The 25,630-nt window shown below is 43.9% G+C and overlaps 1 protein-coding gene across 4 annotated transcripts in view; it reads right to left on the bottom strand.

Annotated features, from left to right (window-relative positions):
• Nucleotides 1-7,581: 7,581 nt before the first annotated feature.
• The window catches only part of TTC7A (tetratricopeptide repeat domain 7A), a 486,038-nt gene continuing 467,989 nt past the window's right edge, over nucleotides 7,582-25,630 (bottom strand). For all 4 annotated transcript variants that reach the window (XM_073672075.1, XM_073672077.1, XM_073672079.1 and 1 more), the window contains one exon: nucleotides 7,582-7,941. In XM_073672075.1, coding sequence (XP_073528176.1) covers nucleotides 7,720-7,941 — 222 coding nt within the window. In that variant the 3' untranslated portion in view covers nucleotides 7,582-7,719. The remainder of the gene's footprint in view (nucleotides 7,942-25,630) is intronic.

The following is a 25,630-nucleotide window of genomic DNA, read 5'->3' as shown; positions in this document are numbered from 1 at the left end:
CACCTTGCAGAACCACCTTTACTGAGAAGATCAGGAATGGTAGCAGGTAGTCCCAGTCACGACCATTCTTCTCTATGACCTGTTTGAGCACCGCTTTTAAGGTTTTATTAAAGCGCTCCACTATGCCTTCTGTCTGCAGATGATAAACGGATGTTCGCAGCTGGGCAATCTGGAGGACCTTACGCAGCTCCTTCATTACCTTGCTTGGTGAGTAAGTATCTCCTTCGGCAGTCCGGTCCTGGCAAATATATGGACAAGTTCCCGGGCTATGCTCTTACTCATTGAGTTCCTTAGTGGTACCGCTTCTGGGTACCGGGTGGCATAGTCCATGACCACCAGGATGTATTGGTGGTCCCGTGATGATTTAATTAAGTGCCCCACTAGGTCCATGGCAATCCTTTCAAAGGGGATTTCGATCACAGATAGTGGGATTAGAGGACTACGGAAGTGGGAAGAGGGAGCGGTTATCTGGCAGGTGGGGCAGGACTTACAATAATTTAGGATCTCCCGGTAACACCCTGGCCAATAAAACCAACCTCCTCAAAATCCTCTCCTGAGTTTTCTCGACCCCCAGATGTCACCCCAGAACATGTGAATGGGGCATATCTAATACCTTCCGTCGGTATGACCCTGGAACTAAGAGCTGTTCCAGTACCTCATCACCCCTTAGTTTGCTCACCCGATACAATAACTCCCCTCAACTGCAAAGTGGGGGAATCTGGTGTTGGCCCCCGACCCTTGAGCAACCACGTTACAGGCAGTAACCTGGTCAAATGCCCCCTTTAAGGTCAAGTCCCGAACTTGAGCAGTCCCAAAGTTCTCTCTGGACGCTTCTAACTCAGTCACCGTCTCGCCCTCGTCGCCGGCAAGCACACACAGTGGGAACTCCTCCACTTGACATTTCGATGGTGGTACTTCCCTAGGGACCTGGCTTTTGTTCACACGACTCAGTACGGATCGCTTTTCTCACAAGTCCCAAAACAAAGAGAAATTGCGCCCCAATATGATGGGATGTATCAGGTCCTTGACCACACCGACATCATGGGACTGGGCACCACAGTGTGTTCCCACTGTCACTCTGGCCACAGGGTAGTCCATGGCGTCCCCATATATGCACCGAACGCCCATGGTTTTGGTAGGGACCAACTTTTGGGGAAGGGTAGCTCTGATTAGGGTCACCAGACTCCCAGAGTCTAACAATCCAAGCACCTTTACTCCATTACTGGACATGGCACACGCCTGCGGCCCCTCGCCGGGTGGATAGCCTACACTGCAGGCCGGATAAGCATAATAGGAACACAGTCTGCCTAGGCTGCAGTCCATTGGCTCAGGGGACATATGACAACGGGCGGCTACGTGTCCAGGATTGTGACTCCGCCAACAGACCACTTCCTTAACAACAGTCTTTGCGGCACCTTCATTGAAATGGGACGCCCCCCAGTTGTCACTTTAAACCCTCTCCGTGGTGAACCTGCTCCCTTTTGGGTATCCCAATACGGGGAAGTGACTATGTCTGGTTTCCCGAGAGATTTCTCAACCACCTGGTACCTCTCTACTAGGCCGAAGAGGTTGTCTGCGTTCTGAGGGTCGCCTTGTGCAACCCAAGTCAGTGTGAATCTGTCAATCACCACTCCTGGGCAGGAGTGGAAGACTCCAGCTGCAACCAGTTCTGAACCAGATGCAGTAAGTCAAATATCTGCGAATGAGGGGGTTTGTCGCCGGCATACGCCCAGTGGTGGACTCGTTGGGCTCTCACCGCCATATTCACTCCTAGGAGTGCTAAGATCTTTGTCTTTAATTTGTCAGATTCCTTGGCATCGCCCGACAAATATGGTGCCAGAACCTCTGCCCACTGTTCTTGTGGAAGTCTCTCCCGATCAGCCACCCTCTCAAAGACTGTCAGAAAGGCTTCTACATCATCCCCCCCGGGGACATCTTCTGCATGGCCCGTCTTACCGCCTTCCTGATGCGTGAGTCATCTGTCGGCCCTGGGGTGGGGCGGTCTGTCTGCCCTGGATGGCATCGGCCAGAAGCTGTATCTGCTGCTCCTGCGCTTTCTGCTGCAACTGGATCTGTTGTAGCAACAGTTTGGTTGTTTCCTGCCGAGCTTGCTGTTGCTGCAGGATCTGCTGCTACTGTAGCTCCCGGTGCTGCTGTAACTGCTGCTGGGGTTGCTGCTGTTGGCTCTGGAGTAAATGCTCGATAAGCTCCTCCATGCTGCCAGACATCTCTGGCTAGCTGACGGCCTTCACTCAGGATATCCTGGAATCTTGCCAGCACTCTCACACCAACTGTGATAAAGCAACTTTCTCGGCTCTCACATTGGCAGACACAGAAAACACATCTCGGGTTAACTTCCTGCAGGATTATTTTACGGCATAAACCACGTCAGGGTTACACAAAATAAACAAGTCCTCTCCGGGATAACGGGAAAACAAAAAAATAAAGTATAGCACAGTTCATAGGTGAGCGGGTTTTGCCCGCTCTCGGTAACACAAACAGTTCAGCAAAGTCCTTCTGTGGAGCTCTCTGGTTTCCACTCACAGTGTGGAGACTTCCTTCTCCAGACCAGACCAGAGAAAAAAAACAGTGACTAAGCATTTAACTTCCCCCAGCTACACCCTTGAGGTGGAGATATGGCGAGTAGGCGTCCCGCCCATCTCACACCTACTCACAAAGAACCAGACCCTTGATAGCTGATTAACCTCTTCAGCACCTAACCTGCTGAAGAAACTTCTAGGTTCAGTTCACTGAGGCTAGTAGCCGCAGTGAAACATATCTCCCCTCACACACATCACCAGTGACTGTCACCAGAGCAAGAAGAATGGAGCTATTACATTTTATATATTTAATCGGGAAAGGAAGGCAGTGTTTATAAAAAATATACAAAGATGTTACAAAGTGGGAACAAAACAATACGGTATATACAAATACATAGAATAAAAGGGATAACAAAAGAAAAGTACTAAACCTGTCGCGGAAATGGCTCAGAGCTTAGCGGAGGGAAGCACTCCTTAGAACAACTCCTTAGAGCAACGGGCAGAACCATAGAGTACTGTGTCTTCCAGAACTGACAAATGACAACCCAAACGCTGCTTTTTATTAGATTGAGGTTACGCCCACATACCTCCCCTTCGTGAGTTCAAATGGGGGGCTGGTCGTGGGATGTACAAGGTCTTTAGAAGATTATGAGATCCCAAACTTTCAGGATATCTTCGCCCTGGAGGTCCCAGGCAGCAGATATTGTTGTCATAATAATATAATAATAATTTTTATTTTTATAGCGCCAACATATTCTGCAGCACTTCACAATTTTATCATGTTTCCTATCACAATTTTACCTTTCTGTAGAGATGAAACATGGCATGGATAGAATCATCTGTCTGTCTGTCATCTGTAAGTTGGAGGTGTTCGGTTGGCCTCACAGTGATTTGAGTGAATGCATTATGTTCGTCCCTTCGCTATGAAGCTGAAAATATACAGTGGGTACGGAAAGTATTCAGACCACTTTAAATTTTTCACTCTTTGTTTCATTGCAGCCATTTGGTAAATTCTAAAAAGTTCATTTTTTTTCATTAATATACACTCTGCACCCCATCTTGACTGAAAATAAACAGAAATGTAGAAATTTTTGAACATTTATTAAAAAAGAAAATTTGAAATATCACATGGTCATAAGTATTCAGACCCTTTGCTCAGACACTCATATTTAAATCACATGCTGTCCATTTCCTTGTGCTCCTCCTTGAGATGGTTCTACTCCTTCATTGGAGTCCAGCTGGGTTTAATTAAACTGATAGGACTAGATTTGGAAAGGCACACACCTGTCTATATAAGACCTCACAGCTCACAGTGCATGTCAGACCAAATGAGAATTATGAGGTCAAAGGAACTGCCCAAGGAGCTCAGAGACAGAATTGTGGCAAGGCACAGACCTGGCCAAGGTTAGAAAAGAATTTATGCAGTACTCAAGGTTCCTAAGAGCACAGTGGCCTCCATAATCCTTAAATGGAAGAAGTTTGGGACCACCAGAAGTCTTCCTAGACCTGGCCGTCCAGCCAAACTGAGCAATCGTGGGAGAAGAGCCTTGCTGAGAGAGGTAAAGAAGAACCCCAAGATCACTGTGGCTGAGCTCCAGAGATGCAGTAGGGAGATGGGAGAAAGTTCTAGAAAGTCAACTATCACTGCAGCCCTCCACCAGTCATGTCTTTATGGCAGAGTGCCCCGATGGAAGCATCTCCTCAGTGCAAGATATATGAAAGCCCACATAGAGTTTGCTCAAAAACACATGAAGGACTCCCATACTATGAGAAATAAAATTCTCTGGTCTGATGAGATGAAGATAGAATTTTTTGGTGATAATTCTAAGCGGTATGTGTGGAGAAAACCACGTACTGCTCATCACTTGCCCAATACAATCCCAACAGTGAAACATGGTGGTGGCAGCATCATGCTATGGGAGTGTTTTTCAGCTGCAGGGACATGACGACTGGTTGCAATTGAAGGAAATATGAATGCGGCAAAGCACAGAGATATCCTGGATGAAAACCTCTTCCAGAGTGCTCTAGACCTCAGACTTAGCTGAGGGTTCACCTTCCACAAGACAATGACCCTAAGCACACAGATAAAATAACAAAGGAGTGACTTCAGAACAACTCTGTGACCATTCTTGACTGGCCCAGCCAGAGCCGTGACCTAAACCCAATTGAGCATCTCTGGAGAGACATGAAAATGGCTGTCCACCAACGTTCACCATCCAACCTGATGGAACTGGAGAGGATCTGCAAGGAAGGATGGCAGAGGTTTCCCAAATCCAGGTGTGAAAAACTTGTTGCATCAATGACAAGAAAACTCATGGCTGTACTAGCTCAAAAGGGTGCTTCTACTCAATACTGAGCAGAGGGTCTGAATACTTATGACCATGTGATATTTCAGTTTTTCTGCTTCAATAAATTTGCAAAAATGTCTACATTTCTGTTTTTTTTTCCAGTCAGGATGGGGTGCAGAGTGTACATTAATGAGAAAAAAAAATGAACTTTTTAGAATTTCCCAAAGGCTGCAATGAAACAAAGAGTGAAAAATTTAAAGGGGTCTGAATACTTTCCGTACCCACTGTATCTCCCATAAATGTTGGATCGATGCAAACCCCAATATTGATATTTGACCACTTGCTTCAGAGTGACTGAAATAATTCCTTTGAACAGAGGAAGCCCCTGTACTTCTCTGCCTCTGAGTATACGAATCCTAAACTTGGTGGCTGGTTCTCAGCAGATCCCTAGTTTTAATTACCTGTTCACGGCAGGAGGTCCTACTTCAATGGAGTTTGAAGTGTCAGCTCTTTCTCACTTCCCCAGTTCTAATTAACTCCATATGTTCAATGTGAATGTGATATGTCCCCTTGCCAAAGATGTTTTTATGGACTTTACAATTTTTCTCTAAGACAGAAGGTTATTTAGCAAGTTCTTTAACTTTGTGTTTAGGAAGCAAATGACCAATAAAAAATCATTTTGTGAAAGAGCAAACATATCCTTTAAGGCTTGTAACATTCTGTCTGAAGGAGCATGTCATGATTTCATATGGAGACTTGGGCTACACAGGTGTCAGATGTGGGTTTTCTATGGCAGACGTTTCAACAATGTAACCATGAAGGGTGAATGTGGAAGGTGTTCACTACATCTCAACTACTAATCTACATCTGAGACAAACTAAAATAACAGTCATGAAACACAAAGAATAAAATATTAGGTCGGCACTCCATGTGGACACTGAGCCAAGCTTCAGGTAGATATCCAGAATAGTTTATACTGGAACCATAACCAATGATAGCCACTGCTGTCTGGAGCTACATCAGACATTATTATTTTGTAGTATTGGTCTATCAGTGGCAGCTACAAATACTAAATGGATGGCGGCTGTCAATGTTGGATGTTTGGGTGGACTTGTCTAATATTTTTTTTCCCTATCAAAACATGTATGGAAAACTGTCACCCTCATATTGAACATAAAGCATTGCTTCATAATAAATTGTAAAAGAGCTAACAAAACATTCCAACCCTTTGCTCTACGACCCCTTTCTGTGATGTAACCACCTCCTGTGGAGTAGTCAATGGGAATAGTAAATAACAGGCTTGAATGGTGTTAAGTCCTTCTTGGACTCAAAGCAACACATGGCCAATGATGTAGACTCGTTGGTGCCAGATATGAATATTGGGTTTATGGTGAAAGGTGTAGAGTCTATAGTTATGGGAGACATATTTTCGGCATCAAGGTGCAGTGTCAAACACAATGCATTTACTTAAATCGTTGTGCGGTCTGCACATCAGCCCAGAATTAATATCGGCCAGATGGATAAAGTTGTATGTGCCATGTATCATGTGTATAGAAAGCTAAAATCATGATTGGAAATATGGCATTAATATCTCCCGCCTGGGACCTCCGGGGATGGGTGTAGATATCTTTAAGGAAGTTGTCCACTACTTTTACATTGATGCCCTATCTGTAAGATAGGGCATCAATGTATGATCGGCCAGGGTCCCGCACGCGGCACCCCCACCGATCAGCTGTTATCGGTGCCGGCGACCGGAAGTGCTCACCTGCGGGGCTCCGCCGTCAAATGGTAGTGGCCACCGCGGTGTACTGCACATTTGCCTCCTATTCAATTCAATGGGAGGCAGATCTGCAGTAAACCTTGGCGGCCACTACCACTTGACGGTGGAGCCCCGCAGGGGAGCACTTAAGGCCGGCGGCCGCCGCCGATGACAGCTGATCGGCGGGGGTGCCGTGTGCGGGACCCAGGCTGATCATACATTGATGCTCTATCCTTTGGATAGGGCATCAATGTAAAAGTAGTGGACAACCTCTTTAGGATCGGTGGATCTCCTAATTTTTGGTACCTGAGCTGCATTTCACTTAACGTCTCCCATCTGAGGTCACTAAGGGAGGTAGGTAAGAGTAGCTTGTACCTGGCAAAAGCCCGATGTGACCTACAACCATTATTCAGTGCTGGTAGATACATCTTGCTGTAAGGACTGTACCATTTTCCTGAACAGAGAGCTCCACTTCGCAAGATTTGCTCCATTCCTGTGACAACAGGTCTAGTAACTTTCTTTTGTAACTTGTTTTTGTTTGTTTATTTTTCTGTTACTGTATATACTGTATTGTGTTGTACCCTTTGTAACATCTTTTGTATATTTTTTTAAACACTGTAATTGCTGGATTAAATATATAACATTTGTATATAGCTTGGTTCCTCTTGCTTTATAAACTACACCCTTGAAGCCTCGTGAGACCCCACATTGGGAAATGCCCAATAACCTGCCTAGTAGCAAAAGCAGTCATTTCCTTGTCCATCAATCGTCAGTCAATTGTGTGTTTGTCCTGACAATTGTTGGCAAGCAGAGTGCTGTTTCATGACAAAAACCTTATTATTTCAAGGATTATCAAGAACGCAAAAGAAAAATAATGCCCGTTAATGGTATTAGTACTTTTCCCATTATTCAGTTAAAGTCTTTTTGCAGAAATTACAAGAAATTTATTGTTTTATCAAATTGAAGTCTCAAAAAAGGTAAACCATAGACCATATAAAAAAATCACTTTTTTTAATTACAATAAATTTTCAACATAAAATTATTAAAATAAGTACAAAATTAAAATCTCATTCAGTAATGCAGAAATTCTTGGTCTGAATTGGAATGTTCCAGTTTTTTGAGAATTTTTTTTTTACAATTCCCGAGGAATAATGGTGAATGGAGAAACTGGACTGCTGGATTCCAAGTCTAGTGCAGATAGAAAACATTCTACAGCCGCTTCATGCTTCCCTTGGTCTTGTAAGACTTCCCCCAGTCCCTTCCAAGCATCATGAGACGTGCTCTGATTTTGTACGGCGTCCCGGAGATACTTCTCGGCCAGTGAGTTCCTCCCAAGTTTATTCAGTACAAGCCCCTGGAAACAAATAAATAAAAGACTTTATGATGTAAGTGATTTATGTCACTGGGCTATTTACAACAAATTGACAATTAACCAGTCCAGTATGTGCTTTTATGGTTATTTATTATTCAGCAAACTCATCATTTGTTGCCCAAGGCCATAATGCTAGTAAATGGCCAGTAAAATCTCAAGTAAAATTATAACTGACTTTTTTGATGACACTCGCGAGACTGGATTAATTAATGTAACAGTTCTAAAAATTTACTCTGTCTTAATATTTTGATCTGTAGAATACATGGCAGTATTGGAAAAACAGATGTAAGACCATGAATACCGTAAATGACAAACAAGTAAATTGTTGAACAAATTTGTTAAATGGGTAAAATTTCAAAGTTATTAAAAATCCTCTATGGTCTTAAGAATGAAAGGGATTTTCAATTTTATGTAGTATCTCCTTACCTAAATAGCCAGCTACCTCTGCAGTCTTTCAGAGGTATTTGGTTTACTAGACGAGGAACACACGCTTACAAACCCTTTGCCTTAGAGCTGGTAAGCCATGCTGTGAAGCTAGCTGACTTATTGGATCCGGTCAGGTTCAATGCGCCCCTCCGATGTTGCAGAGGCAAAGCTGCCTCTTCTTGCAGCATGGGAGAGCACACGCAGGCTTGACCATGTCTCTAGTGCAAACTGTCAATCTTCAGGAGCACACTGCCCCCTGGCAAACAGTAAGTGAGGAGGCAAGGGATCGGTAAGCTCCTGAACGAAAGATATTACACAACCCCTTTATGGTAGGTTAAAACAATAATGATATAATAAGAAGTTGATTGATGTTCAATTAAAAGCCCTTTTACATGGACTGATATGAACTATACGTGGACAAATCGTTCCACATTGCATAATGTCAGCAGCACATCTCTCGTTCACACCAGGATATGTGCTGTCGACCACAATGCCTTTCTGACCCACATAAACGAAGCCAACGAACAAGCGTTTTGTTTATGTGTTTGTGGGATAATTGCTGCCATATTTGCACAGCCAAGTGGTTGGGAACAAGCGTTCTTACCAATAGATAAGCGAATTATCACCTTGTGGAAAGCGGCTTTTAGGATAAGCCATCAATAATTGATCATTATTTCATTATTGATCAGCTATTGTAAGGCAATGACAAAATCTTGGAAAAATTAAAGGTGTTTCCCCACGACTATAACAGTGATGGTCTATTCTTAGGACCTACACAGATGAAAAATTGATTTGCCATAAACTGAATCTCTGACTTGAATATCAAACTTCCAAAATGCAAAGTTGAAGAAAGGTAAAAAGGGACAATCATTTCCAATATGAACCTGACCATAAGAAACCTAAAGACCAAAACCAAGTTGACCATTCACAGCCTCATACAGGAACATGAGCCAGAAAGTTAGGAAGCTCGTCAACTATAACTGCTCGCTCCTGCTGAGTTGTTGTTGGAAAAGGTCACACATGCTTAGTGTACCATGCTCTTATGTGTTTTCGCCTAGTCACAGGAAGGACACATGGTCCGTTTACATAGATATAATTGATATCAAGACAAATATTAAAATATGGAAGAAGTAATCCACAATTAGGAAAATATTGGTTTCTTCCAAAAACAGCACAACACCAATCAATGGATTGTTTTTTTGGTAGTGGAACTCATCTTCCTTGAGAAAAATAGAAGTAGGTTGTAATAAGCAAGACCCTTTAATAGTTGTGGTGCTGTTTTTGGAAAGAAGCTCTTCGAATCCCGGACTACCCCTTTAAACTGCTAATTGTAACTGCCTATCTACCAACAGAGCTGTGTAAGAAATTTGTGGATAACTCCAGAAGGTCTGCCACTGAATAATGACCGCAGGCTGATAGCAACTAGATTACCAGAGTGTCCATTTGCAAAGTTAATTAGCTGTGTATGTTCCGCATTGATGTAAACGTGCAGCCTCTTGCAATTAGTTTGCAGTTTAAAATGACTCTTAAATTGGCTGAGTATTCTTCATCTTCCGGACCTGCATCTCCGCTGCTATAGCAGCAGCATACGTCATTTTGATAAATGTTCGAGTCCGTCCTGGCCATCTTCTATGTCACTGCTCCTTGTAATTGAATATGAAGCAATTAGCGGTGAATTACTAGACACCAGAAATTTCAGTTTGCTAGTTTGTTTCTCTGACAGCAAATTTCATCCTTTGAACCAAATCCTATAATAGCTCAATAAATAGTCGTTTGTTTTCAAGAAAAAGACCCGGGTGCATTGACGGCAAGCTCCAAACCCAAGATCGGTCTGAACATTAGAGATTTAGAGACATTTGGAAAAATGATTTGGACTTTTGGAGCTGATGTCTGATTCCTGGCAGAAGTACAATCTATAGCGCTTACTTCAAAAACAAAAAGTAAAGAGGACCTGTCACCAGAGTGGCCATTTTTTGCTCTAATTTTATTGCTCCTCTGTGTATTCATTTTTTTTCTTAAATCCACAATCCGGTTCCAGAGATAGGGGCCTTTTTTACTTAGTACCAATTTTTATGGTCTTTACCAAGGGGGCATTGTTTTATAAGATTCTCTGGTGGAATGGTGTCTTTTGGCTGCTCTGTATTACTGCCCTGTGAGTAACGCCCTTGGTAAAGATTTTATAAAAACAGGATACTCAGGAGAGTAGTGGGAATAAAATAAGAGCAAAAATTGGTCACTTTTGACTCAGTAACATGAAGTCACCTAGTAAATGGCATACGTTTTGCCAGAAATGTTGCACGGTGTTGCACATCAGGACTCATCCCTTTCCGCCTAGGCTTTCCGCCAAGGTTATGTCCTCTTGCTGGACAAGGCGCAGAAGATAATAAAATTGGTGCAAATCATAAGAGCAAATTGTGCCAGAATTCTGCCAGATTTAGCTTGTTATAGCTGCTTTTTGCTCCCATGTTTCAAATCTTCCTGATGCCACTTCTATAACGTTGTCAAAAAAGTACTGCTTCAGATTGATGTCTTTGAGTAATAACAATGAAAGATCCCCTCCAACCCCTCTGCCCCAGGAGCTTCACCAAGTTGTGTAGCAAAACGGATCATGATAAGTAGGATTACGAGTAAGATATGAAATAAAGTTGTGGTATACTATCTCATATGTCATATTTTAGCTTATTGCCAGGGGATGAGAAAACTTTTGCATAAAACTGCATCTAACATGTCTTGTGGTCAATGCTACAAATATACGGTTCACCTTAAAGATAGTTATTTGACGTATTACAATTATACTGGGTCATTCTTCTTGTCGTAACTTTGTAAGTAAAACCCTTGATATTCCTAATTCCTGCAATTTCCATCAGTTTTCTTTTAATTAAGTGCACGTCAAATATGAGCTTTCTTATGAAAATTCAGCAGCAAATGTTTCAGCGGCATTAATTCATCGCTTTTCACTCACGGCACAGCGCAGCAGTTTGATTACAGATAATAATGTCTGCCACTAGATTTAAGGCAAATTGATTAATACGATGGAAATGTGACGCGCATATTAACTCACCTCTCCTGACTCAATGTCTCAAGACACCTAACGGAGGAGATGTGACAACTTTATATCTGAATGTTTTATTCCGTGGAGATTATAAGAAAATTGGTTTAATATCGAAACAGTAAAGAACTAAACGTAAATGAATTAGGTTTAATATCAGATTTTAATAAGATATTTACAGCTTGACTTAAAGTGAATGTTACTTTCTTGTTCCTTTTTAACAAAGAAAAGATGAACACTTAAAGGGGACCTGTCATGTTTCATACATTTGTAATTTTTTCATCTGGAGTAAATGGCGCTGTTCTCCTGAATCTGGAGTTGTTTCATTTTTAATTCTCCTTTCTGTTCCTGAGTTATGGCCTCCTGTTTCCTGTAAAGAATTTGAGTCTTTTTATCTAAGTGGGTGTGGTTCACTTCTATGTGGGTGTCTTTTTGAGAACCACGCCCCCATTGCTATAAAAAAACAACCACCTTAGATTTACATACAAGAAAAAGGGGGCCATATCTAAGGAACGGAGAGGCTCAGGAACAAAAGAAAAACAGTATAAGATTCAGGAGAACAGCTGCATTTACACTAGGTAAAAAACATACATATTTGTGGCAAGTGACCGGTCCCCTTTAAACAATTAGACTCATTTATCAAAACCATTACAACCAATCACAGATCAGCTTTATTTTTTTATACTGCTCTGGTAAAATGAAATCTGAGCTCTGATTGTTTGCTATGAGCATCAATGCCATTTTTTCTGTCCCTTTAGTAATCATATTTGTTTTTATTTCCTGACTGTAGAAATTATATTTCTAGCTTTCTACCTAGATGGCAGTAACCATCTTGTTTGAGCTGCAGTTCAAATATTTACATAGTTACCAACATTGGTGTTGGCAATTCAGGGACCCTTTTGTCCCATCATTGGTTCTGCCTAGAAATGCCCCTTTTTAACACAAACCCCACCCCTTTTTGCCACTGAACACCGATAATTTGCCATGGCTCTTTACGGAATATCAGGACAGTTGGTATTGTAATGCAGCGGCTTGTGACTGATCACATGACTGTGACATCATCACAGGTCCTGTGTGCACAGAAGGATATATAAATCCTGGTGGTTTAGAAATGGAGAGAGAGAGAGGCCTGGTGAAGCCTGGAAGGCAGAGCCTGGATCCCTGTGTTTGAGATACCAGTAGCCTTGGAAGGCACGTGGCCTGGAGACTACGTCTGGGAGCCTTAAAGCCACAGCAGTGGCAGGACCGAGCCGATAGAAGCAGCTGAGACCCGGCAAAGGTAAACCGGCGCTTTAAGTGAATATTGTTGCTGTACCTTGCTGAAGTCTGTATTTGAAGCCTAGTGGGCATAGCTGCCACTGAAAAGGCTCTAGGATACATGTGTAACATTCCTGCGAGCCACTGAGATGGACTATGTTATAAACAGTTTATGATGTGTAATAAACTGCTGGACTACATATTACCGGAAAACGTTGCATGTGTGCTTTAATTGACCCGGTGAAGCGAGTGCCCTCAGCGTGATGAATAGCGCTACCTTACATGTGGTTGGAAAATGCGGGCAACTGCAGCCTGGTTGCTAGGGGTAACGGCACAGGATGACGAATGTGGATGCAAGCATCTGGCTGTAGCTCGGCGGGGTCACGAAGATTAAAGCATCTGGCTGTAACTCGGCGGGGTTACGAAAATTGTCGTCGCACTCAAACCTGGTTTGCTGTGGCTCGGCGGGGTCACGAAGAGTAAAGCATCTGGCTGTAACTTGGCGGGCTTACGAAAATTGTCGTCGCACTCAAACCTGGTTTGCTGTGGCTTGGTGGGGCCACGAAAATTTTCCGGGGAGAGCGGTGTGAAGTGTCTAGTGTGAACAGTGTACCGCGATAGCTATGAATGGAGCAGTATCCCCAGACGGAATGGAGAAGTGGTTAGATGACCGGCTGCAAACGCTCTTCAGCAAAATAGAGTTTTCTGAAGAGGTGCAGGAGCAGATGAAAATGGCTGTGAAGGGAGCAGAAAATGAGATTGAAGCTATTGAGCGATTAAAGTGCCTGTTGCGGCAGCAGCAGGACATGCTACAGGAACGGCAGGAGCTGTTGACGCATTACAGAATGGCGGCAGCGGACCATTCTGTGAGTTCTCCTGTGGTGCCGGTACTATCCCAGAGTGCCCAGGGAGGTAGTAAGAGATGTTGTGAACTGGGTCCTAAGACTATTGCTGGTTTTTGTTGTAAAAATCCCCCTACAGGTGTGGGTGTCCAAAAGTGGGCGGAGTCTCAAAAGAGCGTGGAGTATAGAAAACCAAAGTTGGTTACTGGTTGTGGGTTGGTACCGCCTAAAAATGACAATTTGACCGTTGATAACGGGGTAGCTCCAGTAGAAGGGGTTGATGTCAAAGTGGGAGGTGACTTGTTGGTCCACAACAACCAGTGACACAGACCCCATGGCTGACGGTGACACTACGACAGTAGAAAGAGAGTTCAGTCAGGAGGAGCTAGACGAGGTGAGAAAGTCCCACTCTCGTCGTCGACGGCGCAAGGGCCACAAAAAAGTTGCTCCTGTAGCCTTTGCTGAAAGGGAAAATAAAGAAAATGCAATGTTGTGTGCCTTTATTAAGAGTGTGGATCCTCCTTTAGAAGATCAGGAGGAAGAGTTGGATGCAGTTCTGCAGATTGGTTACAAGCAGGATGATCTAATGAGACAGAAGGATCAGGAACCGGCAGCCCTGAAAGAGGAGGTGGCCAATCCTGACCATGATCTGGAGCCTGTCAGGCAGCAGTATCAGAGTGACGTGCAGCAACTAAGGAAAAACCTGGAGAACGTGTCCTCAGACCATCTGAGCCTGGAGATTGAACGGCAGAAAATAAACCAGGTTGTGAGGAACTTACAGCGAGAACTGGAGGAAAGCAGCAAGGAAGTCAACAATTGGAAGGAAAAGTTCCAGAAAAATAAATAGGAGGTTTTTCAGTTGGAGCTTGACAAAGTGGAGTTTGAAGATGAGCTGTGCGAGATGAAATATAGTTTCTCCCTGGTACACTTAGAGCTGATGCAGGTGAAGCAAAAGCTGGATGAGGGTCTACACCAGAGGGATAGGGAGCTGTCTGCCTTAAAAGAGGCGCTGCAGGATGACGTTTCTGGACGTGACCAAAACCTAGAACGACTGCGCAAACAGTTCAACCGGGAGCTGTGTGACTCCAAGAAGGAGTATGGTGAACTCATGAGGGAGCTGCAGCAATTCCAGGACCAAGTAAAGCCTCTAATGCAGGAGAAGGAGCGGCTGGTGGACTCTCTGTACCAGTGAGACCGGGAGCTATCCGCCCTGAAAGAGGCAATAAAAGATGAAGTGTCTGGTCACGACCGTGAGGCAGAAAAGAGGCATGAAAAGTTGAATAGGGAACTGCAACAAATCAAGAGAGAATATGAGGATCTCCTCAAGGTTAAGGAAAAACTAGAGGTTGATAAAACTGATGCAGAGCACATGCGCCAAGTGATTGAGACTACTCTACAGGACACCCGTGATGAGAATGATAATCTCAGCAGAAAGATCCCAGGTCTGGAAGCTCAGGTGAAGGAGCTGCAGACGTTCTGTGGTGATCTCCAGAAGGCAGAGACGTGCCTTAAGGATAGAATCTGCAGGATGGAGGAGAAGGGAGGTATGAAGCAAATGCCTCTTCGAATAATGCGAGCTTGGATGATTCAGTGGATGTAAGATCAAGGAGCTCAAGGAGACGTTACAAGCCCATTTGAAGCAAGAGAAGCTTGAGAGACTGGCTGTCGAGAGCCGAGTGGGCGCATTGGAGACAGAGAGGTCTGAGAGAATTCTGCTCATAAAGGAGAAGTTGAAGCAGGAAGAGCTTCAGAGATGAGTTGCTGACAGGCGAGTAGCTGAGCTAGAGGAAGAAGTTGTCGAGCTCAAAGGTCGCCTGGCAAAGTACCAGTCAGTGAATGAGGCCTCCTTGGAGAAGGAAAAGGGCAAACAAGTTGCGCTTAATCCTTTATACCATGAGAAGGTGGACCTGAGGAGAGCTGAGAGAGTGTTAAAAGAGGATAAGTATGTAGTGGAAGTGGTCAAGACGAGAATTCTTGAATTCATAGCTGTGAGTCAGCTCAGGGGAAGCATACAGGGTGAAGAAGCTGAAAGTCAGTTGTCCCTGAAACCTGAGCCAGATGATCATTTGGAGACCACTGGTGAGACAGAAACCTCTCGGTACAAGTGTCTCATAGATGTACCCGAAGATTTGAGAGAAGAATGCACCAGAGAGTCAGTGCATGAAGTGTTCAAGAAGGCCGTGGGAGCCTGTAAGGTGTACTCAATATACAAAGTGTTGTGGTCAATTAGGGCGCCGGATACTGAACAGAGCACTTGGGACAGGTGACTAAAAGAAACAAACCTCTTTATTTGGATATTCTTATGCCCACAACGCTTTTCTGCAGCGAACCGCTGTCTTCATCAGTTGGAATTAGGGGGAAATGACAGAACAGGCACTTTATAGAGTCAAAGAACTCGGTGGGAGGTGCTAGAAAATTTCTTAGTCCTTAACTCCTTAATTACTATTCACCATAAACAGTACAAATTTATAATCAAGGGGCCTAAAAAAAAACATTTTAAAAACCAACATCTACACATTATAAACATACTATAAGAACCTCAAGTGTGAACATTAACGATAGTATAATAATAATGATATACAGTAGTCATTTACACTTCAATCACAGAATAAAAATAACTAAAAAATAACTAAAAATAACTGCTTCAGGTGAGCAGACAATTGTCATCCACACGTGCACCCCATTTTAAATACAGATTCACACAAGCACAGCGCTTCACCACCCTACCCCTTGTTTTTTTGGAAGGTGTACTCGACCTCAGGAGCTAAACAGCTGGTGGTCCTGTCCACAACCAAAGTCACAGTGAAGAGGGTGGCTATCCTAAGTGACATGCACTGGCGATGTATTCGCACGAAGCGGTTTGTCCGGTTGAAGACGGAACAAGCCATTAGACAACTGGAGCTTATGAGAAAAGCTCAAAGTCTGCGGGAAGAAGACATCTGGGTGCCTCATGCTTTGGTAAGAAAGCTCATTGGGAGAAATGGCCGAACCATGCAAATGATGGTAAAGAAGTCTGGTGTGATAAAAGTAAGCAGTCCACGTGATCGTCAGGGCTGGATACCAGATGAAGACGGCATGGTGTCATTCTCCGCTGTCGGAACGGAAGAAAATCTTGCATATATACGCATGCTGATGGAGTACCGAGTGACCTACCTGCGAGAGGTAGAACAGTTGAATCTCGCCAGACTGCGAATGGAAAGACAGCATCGTCTGAGCAGCAGAAGAAGGCAGCCATCTATAAGCTGTGGGACCAGACAGAGAAAGGGCCCTTCAAATAATAGGATGGCTACAGTAGAAGTTAGAGACTTTCCAAGATTTCCTGAGGATAGTGGGAGTGGGTTTAGAAGTAGTGAGACCTCCAGTAACTCAGGTCTGAGAGGCCTATACAAACGACCCAATAGAGTACGGGACAGCACGAAGTCAGACCTGACCTTAGATACAAGGGCAAGTGAGTCACACTGCTGTATTGACCGCTGGGAGCGGGGGAGGTCTGACAAGGTTACGACTCGGAAATGTGACTTGACGAAGTTTGTGACAATGACAGATGGTAGGTCCCTAAGGAATGGGCTAATGTTGATGACTAAAGTTCCAGGGGCTGAGCAGCGCGAATGTCAAGTACATGGTCTCTGTGTGAACTGTGGGTTATAATGATTGTGTATATTATGTGTTCAACCCCACAAGTTTGAACAGAGGGGGGGATATGTAATGCAGCTGCTTGCTGCATTGCTAAAATGTCCAGGGGGTGTGTTCTGGCTGACCATTTACCTCCCCCTCAGGTGACTTATCACATGACTGTGACATCATCACAGGTCCTGTGTGCACAGAAGGATATATAAATCCTGGTGGTTTAGAAATGGAGAGAGAGAGGCCTGGTGAAGCCTGGAAGGCAGAGGCTGGATCTCTGTGTTTGAGATACCAGTAGCCTTGGAAGGCAAGAGGCCTGGTCCCTGTGTGGGACTCCACTAGCCTGGAAGGCAGAGCCTGGATCCCTGTGTTTGAGATACCAGTAGCCTTGGAAGGCACGTGGCCTGGAGACTACATCTGGGAGCATTAAAGCCACAGCAGTGGCAGGACCGAGCTGATAGAAGCAGCTGAGACCCGGCAAAGGTAAACCGGCGCTTTAAGTGAATATTGTTGCTGTACCTTGCTGAAGTCTGTATTTGAAGCCTAGTGGGCATAGCTGCCACTGAAAAGGCTCTAGGATACATGTGTAACATTCCTCTGAGATGGACTATGTTATAAACAATTTATGAGGTGTAATAAACTGCTGGACTACATATTACCGGAAAACGTTGCATGTGTGCTTTAATTGACCCGGTGAAGCGAGTGCCCTCAGCGTGATGAATAGCGCTACCTTACAGTATCTATGGATTTGCTTTATAGCAGCCAGATTGACAATATAAATTTCAGTAAAAAAAAACAAATAACTAAGAGTGTTGTGGTTGTGGGCATGCTCTCTCAAGCTATTTTTCAGGGAGGGGAGGAGGTGAGCTGTAACCATCAACTATTGTCAGTGGTGGATCCTGTATTAGCTGCCTCCAGTTTTCTAATAATAAGGTTGCATTTTATTACAGGTGTCTATTAGTCTTGAGCGAGCGTACTCGTTTAACCCTTCAAAGGAGCACGCTCGGGTGCTCGTCGAGTATTTGTGGCATGCTCGGCATCTAGGTTTCATCCGCCCGCTGTTAGGCAGCTGCGACACATGTACGGATTGCCTAAGAAACAGGCAATCCCTGCATGTGTCGTGGCTGTATAACAGCCGCGACACTTGCAGCCACGGCCAATCAAACCTAGATGCCGAGCACGCCGCAAATACTCAACAAGCACCCGAGCATGCTCCTTTAAAGGGTTAAAAGGGTACGCTCGCTCAATACTAGTGTCTATTCATTCAGCGTTTGCATTGTATACCAGAGCTACAGGCCATAAAATTGGTGCAAATTGATTTGCAGGACCCAGACCAGTGGTCAGGTCAGTAAACAGTTGCTGCTGGAGAGGAGCCCTAAGAATCACATCCTACCCAAAGGCATATTCGTTTGAATAGCCGGCCCGGCATGACATTATCATTGCAACGTAATTGAAATGTGAAGTCCCGCCAGGCTGGAGAATCAAAAGAAGATCTGCGGTTTTCAGGGCTCCCATCTGATAGCCAAATATTACTGACTTTGTTCTGCAAATCAATTTGCACCAACTCTAGCAGGTAGGATTTCCTTCATCCCGGACACTAGGTTCAATGTACTGCCCTAACCCTAGTATTTTGGAACAGTCAAAGTGCTCCCCGTGACACCCAGCACCCAGAGCTAATGCCTCGATCACCCCTTCATGAACATCAGACCTGTGCCACCATATAAGCATATGGTGGCATGTCACCCACAGGCGTTATATAGTTTTTTGCTGGATGCAAAAGTAAAACAGTTTGATGGATAGAAAAAGGATCGTCTTTTGGCATCTGCAGTATGAATGGGACCCTATGGATACACTTGGCGTATGAGTCAAGGTTACTATTGGAAGGGGCCTAAGACACAATAAAAGGTGACTTCTGGAAGGCGGTGAATACTTTTCCAGGTTTGGTAATTACAATACTTTGACTATAAGTCTATTAAATCCCATATTTTATTTATATGAATGGTCGCTGGTACGAAGACAGATTAACCGTTACTTTGCGGCTGTATTATTGGATCATGCTGTGATTTGCAGAATTCAGCTCAGGGGAAATGTAATCTGCGGTGACAGAAATGACAACCTGCTTTAGTTAATGTGAACTACCTCCAGCACATGGAAATTGGTCATACACTGCAGTGATACAGAGCTAACACGTCTGCTGCGCGTGACAAAGGAAGGAGGCGTAACGATGGCGAACTGACAAGACCTCTCGCTGCTGCTGCTGATTCATGCACAAGCTCCTTCTGAAATGAGTTGCAGATCTTTAGTCGTCTCTTCTGTGTTGGCTTTTTTATGGATTGCCTTCATCTTTTTGCTATTTTGCTCAGCTAGTTACACAGCGGTGTGTCCCTTGCATGGGACTGCAGGAATTTTGTCCCACATATTTTCAGAAGTGTCTCATTCTATATACTGTGATATACGTGTTATAATAATGTGTACATCTTGGAAAATAGAAACCCATAGCCTCAGGCTAGTTTATCCATGGCATTAATGATCTATAGACTACCAAGGACTTGATGACCCATTTACATTGTTACAACATTTTGTCTTGATTTATTTTTCTATAAAAAATCCAGAGTTCTGCTTTTCTTAATAAATATCCAAATGGTTCTCATCATTTTGTTGCAGCCACCACCAGGGGGAGCTCACAAGAGACTGATTTATATCGCTCCCATTGAACATGATGATAAATCTGTCTTCAGAACTCCCTCACAACTGGAGGTGATTTATGGCTGCTATTATTATTTTATATGATATAATATTGTATAATCCTATCACAACGCTCCCGTTAAAGGGGTAATTCCAAGGAAAATCAGCATGATAGGTGATAAATGATTGTTCTGGGGTCCAACTGCTGAGACCTCACTGCTCAAGAGAATGGGTATCTTATGTAGCCTGTGTGAATGGTGTGGTAGTGCATATATTTGACCACTGCTTTATTCACTGTCTATGGGAGACGTGCCCACATATGTGCGCTACCACTCCTGTAGACCCGTAAAGATGACTGGTGCCACGCGAAGCATGCATACTACCGCTCCATTCACATGGGGGTATGGGACCTTCGTTCTCATGATCAGTGGGGTTCCGGCGGTTGGACCCCCAGGGATCTTGTATATGGGATCATCCCTGTAAGGGCGCATAGCTGTATAAGTCAAACCAAGATCGGATCTCAATGCACAGACTGGCTGGCGGCTTTACCCACCCGAGTGTGACAGCTGCATAGAAATATACGCTCGGGTAGGGAGAGCCGCTGGCCAGTCCGTGCATTGCGGCCCAATTTATACAGCCGTCCGACTGCACCCTAATTCAGTTGCCAGTGCAGAAATGTGATGTCAGAGACTATATATTTGTCTGTGCTTTTATAATAAGCCTAATGTTGGCCATATACTTCAATAGGTTTTTGTCAGCTGACATTTATTCCTCTCCACTCTCCTATACAAATGCATGCTCGGGTCAGCTGAGTGTGCATGTGTTTTGAATGGCAAGGATAAGAAAGCTGCCTTTGACGGCTGTGACAACACAGCTTTTCTTCTTAATTATGCCAGACATACTTTCTGCAGGCCGGGAGCAATATACCTTTATTTTTATGTTGACTTTTCAACTTGTGTTCTTCTTTTGGTTGCTCAACACAGACTACTGTTCGTATAAACCTGAATGCTGATCACTCCAGGTGATATTGGGTAATTGGTGAATGGCTGCTATTCACATCTTATATCAGCTCTTACAATGTATCATCTGCCAGTTTTGCAATACAGTGACTCTGAACAATGGATGTTCGCTACGACGTGTTAAATACCATCGTACGGTGTTTGCCAGCCAACATTGGGAGGAGTGGGGGTGAGCTGTGGATACTCGAGCATTGTGAATTAATATCATGATCCCTGACCCTTGATTTGTGAATAATGGCTTTAAAGAACAAATGAGAACTATAAAAAGGGGGTCTCTGCGTCTGTTCTGAGAGACTCTACAAGATGTCAGCCTAAGGGACCACAGCCTGTCTGGAAAGATACAGAACTGCTCCATTAACCATTGCTGAACTGTTATGGACGATTTGAAGAATCCAGGTTGGGACAATCAGGTCACCTGGCCACATATCGCACGACTCTAATCCCGGTGGGCAAGCAGAAGGGTGAGACTGTCTAATTTGCACCATCTCGTGTATTTGCTGGGACTGTTCTATATGTTAGTGATTGCTGGTAGTTCAATAAATTATTGCCACACTGTTTACCATCACCCTGTGTTGTCTGAGTAGTGTTCTGCCCACGGTAGACCCCGGGTCTTCACAATGGCCGCCTACCTTTTTTAAGAACAAACACACTGGGAGTTAAAATTAGACATGCCCGATCCTTCTTATCCCTGACATCACCTGTTGGGGGAGAGTGGGGTTGGGCACAGACAGGCACCATATACATACCTTAGTGTTTGTTCTAATACTTGTGGACCCCTTTAACCCCACGGCCTTTTCTTATATTATGCCATAATACAACATGTATATAACAGCTATTCTCTTGGTCAATATAAGCTGCAAAAGAACATTCTGAGCTCCGCTGCATCCGCGCGGCTGTAAATGCCTTTGAGCCTGACGCTGCACATTTTATTCTTTCCCCCATATGACGGCTTGCTGTGGTGTAAAATGAAACTGCAGACACGTAATTTACCGGCGGCAAAGTGCACACAAGATCGATTATGAAACAAAGCCCTTTTATCAAAGCATTTCACACAATAGTTAAAGCCCAGCATAATGCCTGGAATGGGAGCTGCGAGCAGAGTCATATTTTACCGCACAGCGCTGGAAAAATGGAAGCACTGACTACAAAGGGGGAGAAAAAACCCTTTACCTATTATATCCTATAAAACCGAAGTGTAGTGTCAGCCTTTCAATTAAACCTTGGACCTTTTGCAGCCTGCGGTTGGGATGAGTGATGCGTCTGAGCCGTCTCCCCTCCCCGCGGCACAGCCACTCATGATATAAGCTGTATTTATCGGTGACACACTAATGTGACTTGTACCCTCCGCCATCTGTCAGCAGTCGTCTATTTACATGACAGGACCACTTGTAATTACATCTTCCTTAACAGTATCTCTTCTACATCGCTGCTTTCATTTGTGTTCATTGAACTACGTGTCCCTTTGGTGATTACAGAATGTGATGAAACGTTGGACGACGTCATTATATCGGTTTATCTACGGACAATGGTCTTGTAGTGACGAGGCGATAATAACAGATAAGCGAGGCCGTAGATGGTCACTGTCAATGACCGACTGCGATGACTACAAAGCCAAGGACATTAATCCACAGGGTGGAAAATCTATAGGACTATCATAAAAACATAAGCATAGCCTTAGGGGCTGCAGATGTCACAACAGCGCCCAGGCTTTGGATCATACGTGTCAAACTCCGGCCCTTAGGTGGCTATATTTGGTCCGCGACACCAGAACCACCACCCCTATGTGGGGCCATTATACTGTATGGAGGACTATGTGGGGCCATTATTCTGTATGGAGGACTATGTGGGGCCATTATTCTGTATGGAGGACTATGTGGGGCCATTATACTGTATGGAGGACTATGTGGGGTCCATTATTCTGTATGGAGGATTATGTGGGCCATTATACTGTATGGAGGACTATGTGGGGCCCATTATACTGTATGGAGGACTATGTGAGGCCCATTATTCTGTATGGAGGACTATATGGGGCCTATTATTCTGTGATGGAGGACTATGGGGGTCCATTATTCTGTATGGAGGACTATGTTTGGCCCATTATTCTGCATGGAGGACTATGTGGGACTCATTATTCTGCATGGAGGACTATGTGGGACTCATTATTCTGCATGGAGGACTAAGTGGGGTCCATTATTCTGTATGAAGGACTTTTTGGGGCCCATTATACTGTAAACTGGTTGGCCCGTGACTTTTTTAGACGTTTTTCATTTTGGCCCTCTGTGTATTTGAGTTTGACATCCCTGCTTTAGATGGTTTTGCAGGCAGCTATCTCGGCAGTCTCTCCCATACCTAGAAGTGCTCACTCTGCCAGAGTGCTCGTGTGGCGATGTCGGACATTTTTGGTGGCGACTCATCTCTTAGAAAACAAAAGGTCAGGTTATCAGAAATCAGACATGGTGGATCCTTATCTTCCTGAAATTATCTGTCGGGGGCCCCCATACACATTTGACTGACAGCTGAGCCCATCGATGTCAGCAGGTAGGGCCGACATTAGTCTAATGTGGCCGGGCTGCGAAGTCTGGCGTAGACATTTATGAAGCTAGTGAGTTGACCCATGGCCACTCTGAACATCACGGTATGAAATTGCCCTAAAAGGGGCCAAAAAGTCCATCTCTGTAACATAAAAAAACACTGGCATCATCAATAGCACACAGTATATGGGGGGCACTGTTACAGATTTTGCATCCGAGCACTGGAAATTTGGGTATCGGGCTTTCCCCTAGAATAAAAAATAATTGCCTATCCTTAGGGTGGGAAATCAATCTGACATCAGTGGGGGTCCGACCTGGCGTTTTATCAGTCCGACTACCCAAGGATTCTATAGAAATAATATGATAATCAAAGAAAGGACGATACATTCTACGGATGAATGTTTTATTCTCATCATCATGGTTTCTTGAAAATATATTATAAATGTAAAATCCTTCCTCAGGCTGAATGTGTATAGGGAGGGATCCTCCAGGCTGGAACCCAAGAAACAGAGATATAGTATTAGGAAGAGCTAAACATAGGGATGATCAGTTGTTTCTGGGAAAATATTTATGGGGCCAGGAGGTCACAACCCAATGTAAATGGGTTGAGCTGCAACATTTGGTAGGGTTGGGACAAAAACCAACAAACTCTAATTGATGACTTATCGTGAGGATAGGCAAGCAATATTTATGTCTGAAAAATCCTATTAAAGTGAGCTTTCGGCTCACATGTTTCCCAGTAAATGTGGGACCCAACGGTGACTTCTACAATCACATTCCTGCATGGACAACAGATAAGCTTTGTTCATATCTGCGGTTAAGCTTTTGACAGCGCAGTGCCGAATCTATAGTATGACCGAAACCAACGTCCCCTGATGGACCCACTGACTTATAATGAGGTCTGTCCGATTTTGTCATGGTGTACGTGATTTGTGAATTATATGCTTAAGACTCAGAAGCGTATGTGGACAGACCCTAACAATGAATCACTCATTATACAGGTCTCCAGACTAGTCATGACTACCACTAGTGAGAAGCTGAGCTGACACGAAGGCTGCAGGAGTGGTCTACCAGGAAAGACCAAATGATGCCCCCAAGAAAATGAAAATTTGAGGGTGGATTTCTATACTCTGGCCATACTCTGGCCAAAACCTCTTCAGCTTTTCTCTTGAGTGCTACTTTAAATGATATCTGTCAGAAGGTTTTTGCTATGTAGTCTGAGAGCAGCATGATGTAGGGGCAAATACCCTGATTTAAGGGATGTGTCACTTACCAAGCTCTGTGTTTGTTTCAATTAAATCAGTGTTTTATCAGTAGGAAATTATCACTACAGGACTAGGTGTCTTGTGCCTCCTAGTCAACTGCTGTGTGTAACCCCATCACCAACACTGATTGGCAGCCTTCTGTCAAAAAGCTACCAATCAGTGGTGTGGGCGGGGTTACACACAGCTCAGCATTCCGAGCTCTGCAGAGAAAACTGTGATTATATGAAAACGACAGCATGCAAACCAGCAAGTGACACATCGCTGGAATCAGGGTCTCATACTGATCTCAGATTACATTACAAAAACCTGCTGACATATTCCCAATTTGCAATTGGTACAATACAAATACTAAAGCGTAGCAGAGCCAATAAGGAAACCAAATATACAGTAATTACATCACATCTATCACCTTTATGAAGGGAAGCAATGCAATCAAAGAACATGGAAAGGTAAAAAATCTATATATATTTCCTGTGATTTCATTGCAGCCTAGACGCAGACTGGCACTTGGAAGTATGGATTACAATGAAGCTGCGAGAAATGTGATTTATCTTGCTTTTCCTTGTAATTGGAAAAAACAAGGAGTGACCCAGCATCCAGAAGTCTTCTTTAAAATCAATAATCCTTTATTGGAGAAATATTTTTAAAAAACATATGCAGAGAAGTCACAACCCCCATGGGGGGAGATAATGTACAGACGCGTTTCAGACCTTATACAATGATTAAGGACCGTAAGGTCTCAAACGCGTCTGTACATCATCTTCCCCCATGGGGGTTGTGACTTCTCTGCATATGTTTTTTAAAAATATTTCTCCAATAAAGGATTATTGATTTTAAAAGAGACTTCTGGATGCTGGATCACTCCTTGTTTTTTCCGGCTAATCTCCCGGGGCACTGCCGGCTGTTCTGTGCACCTGATGTCTGAATAAGTTGAGCGGACTTTTTTCCTCTTTTGCTTTTCCCTGTAATCGGA

This window comes from Phyllobates terribilis, unplaced genomic scaffold (genome assembly GCF_046119375.1).
Source record: "Phyllobates terribilis strain yellow unplaced genomic scaffold, ASM4611937v1 Scaffold_3__8_contigs__length_932513732, whole genome shotgun sequence".
Lineage (NCBI taxonomy): Eukaryota > Metazoa > Chordata > Amphibia > Anura > Dendrobatidae > Phyllobates > Phyllobates terribilis.
The sequence above is the reverse complement of the archived record's forward strand: the minus strand, read 5'-3'. Positions and strand labels throughout refer to the sequence as shown.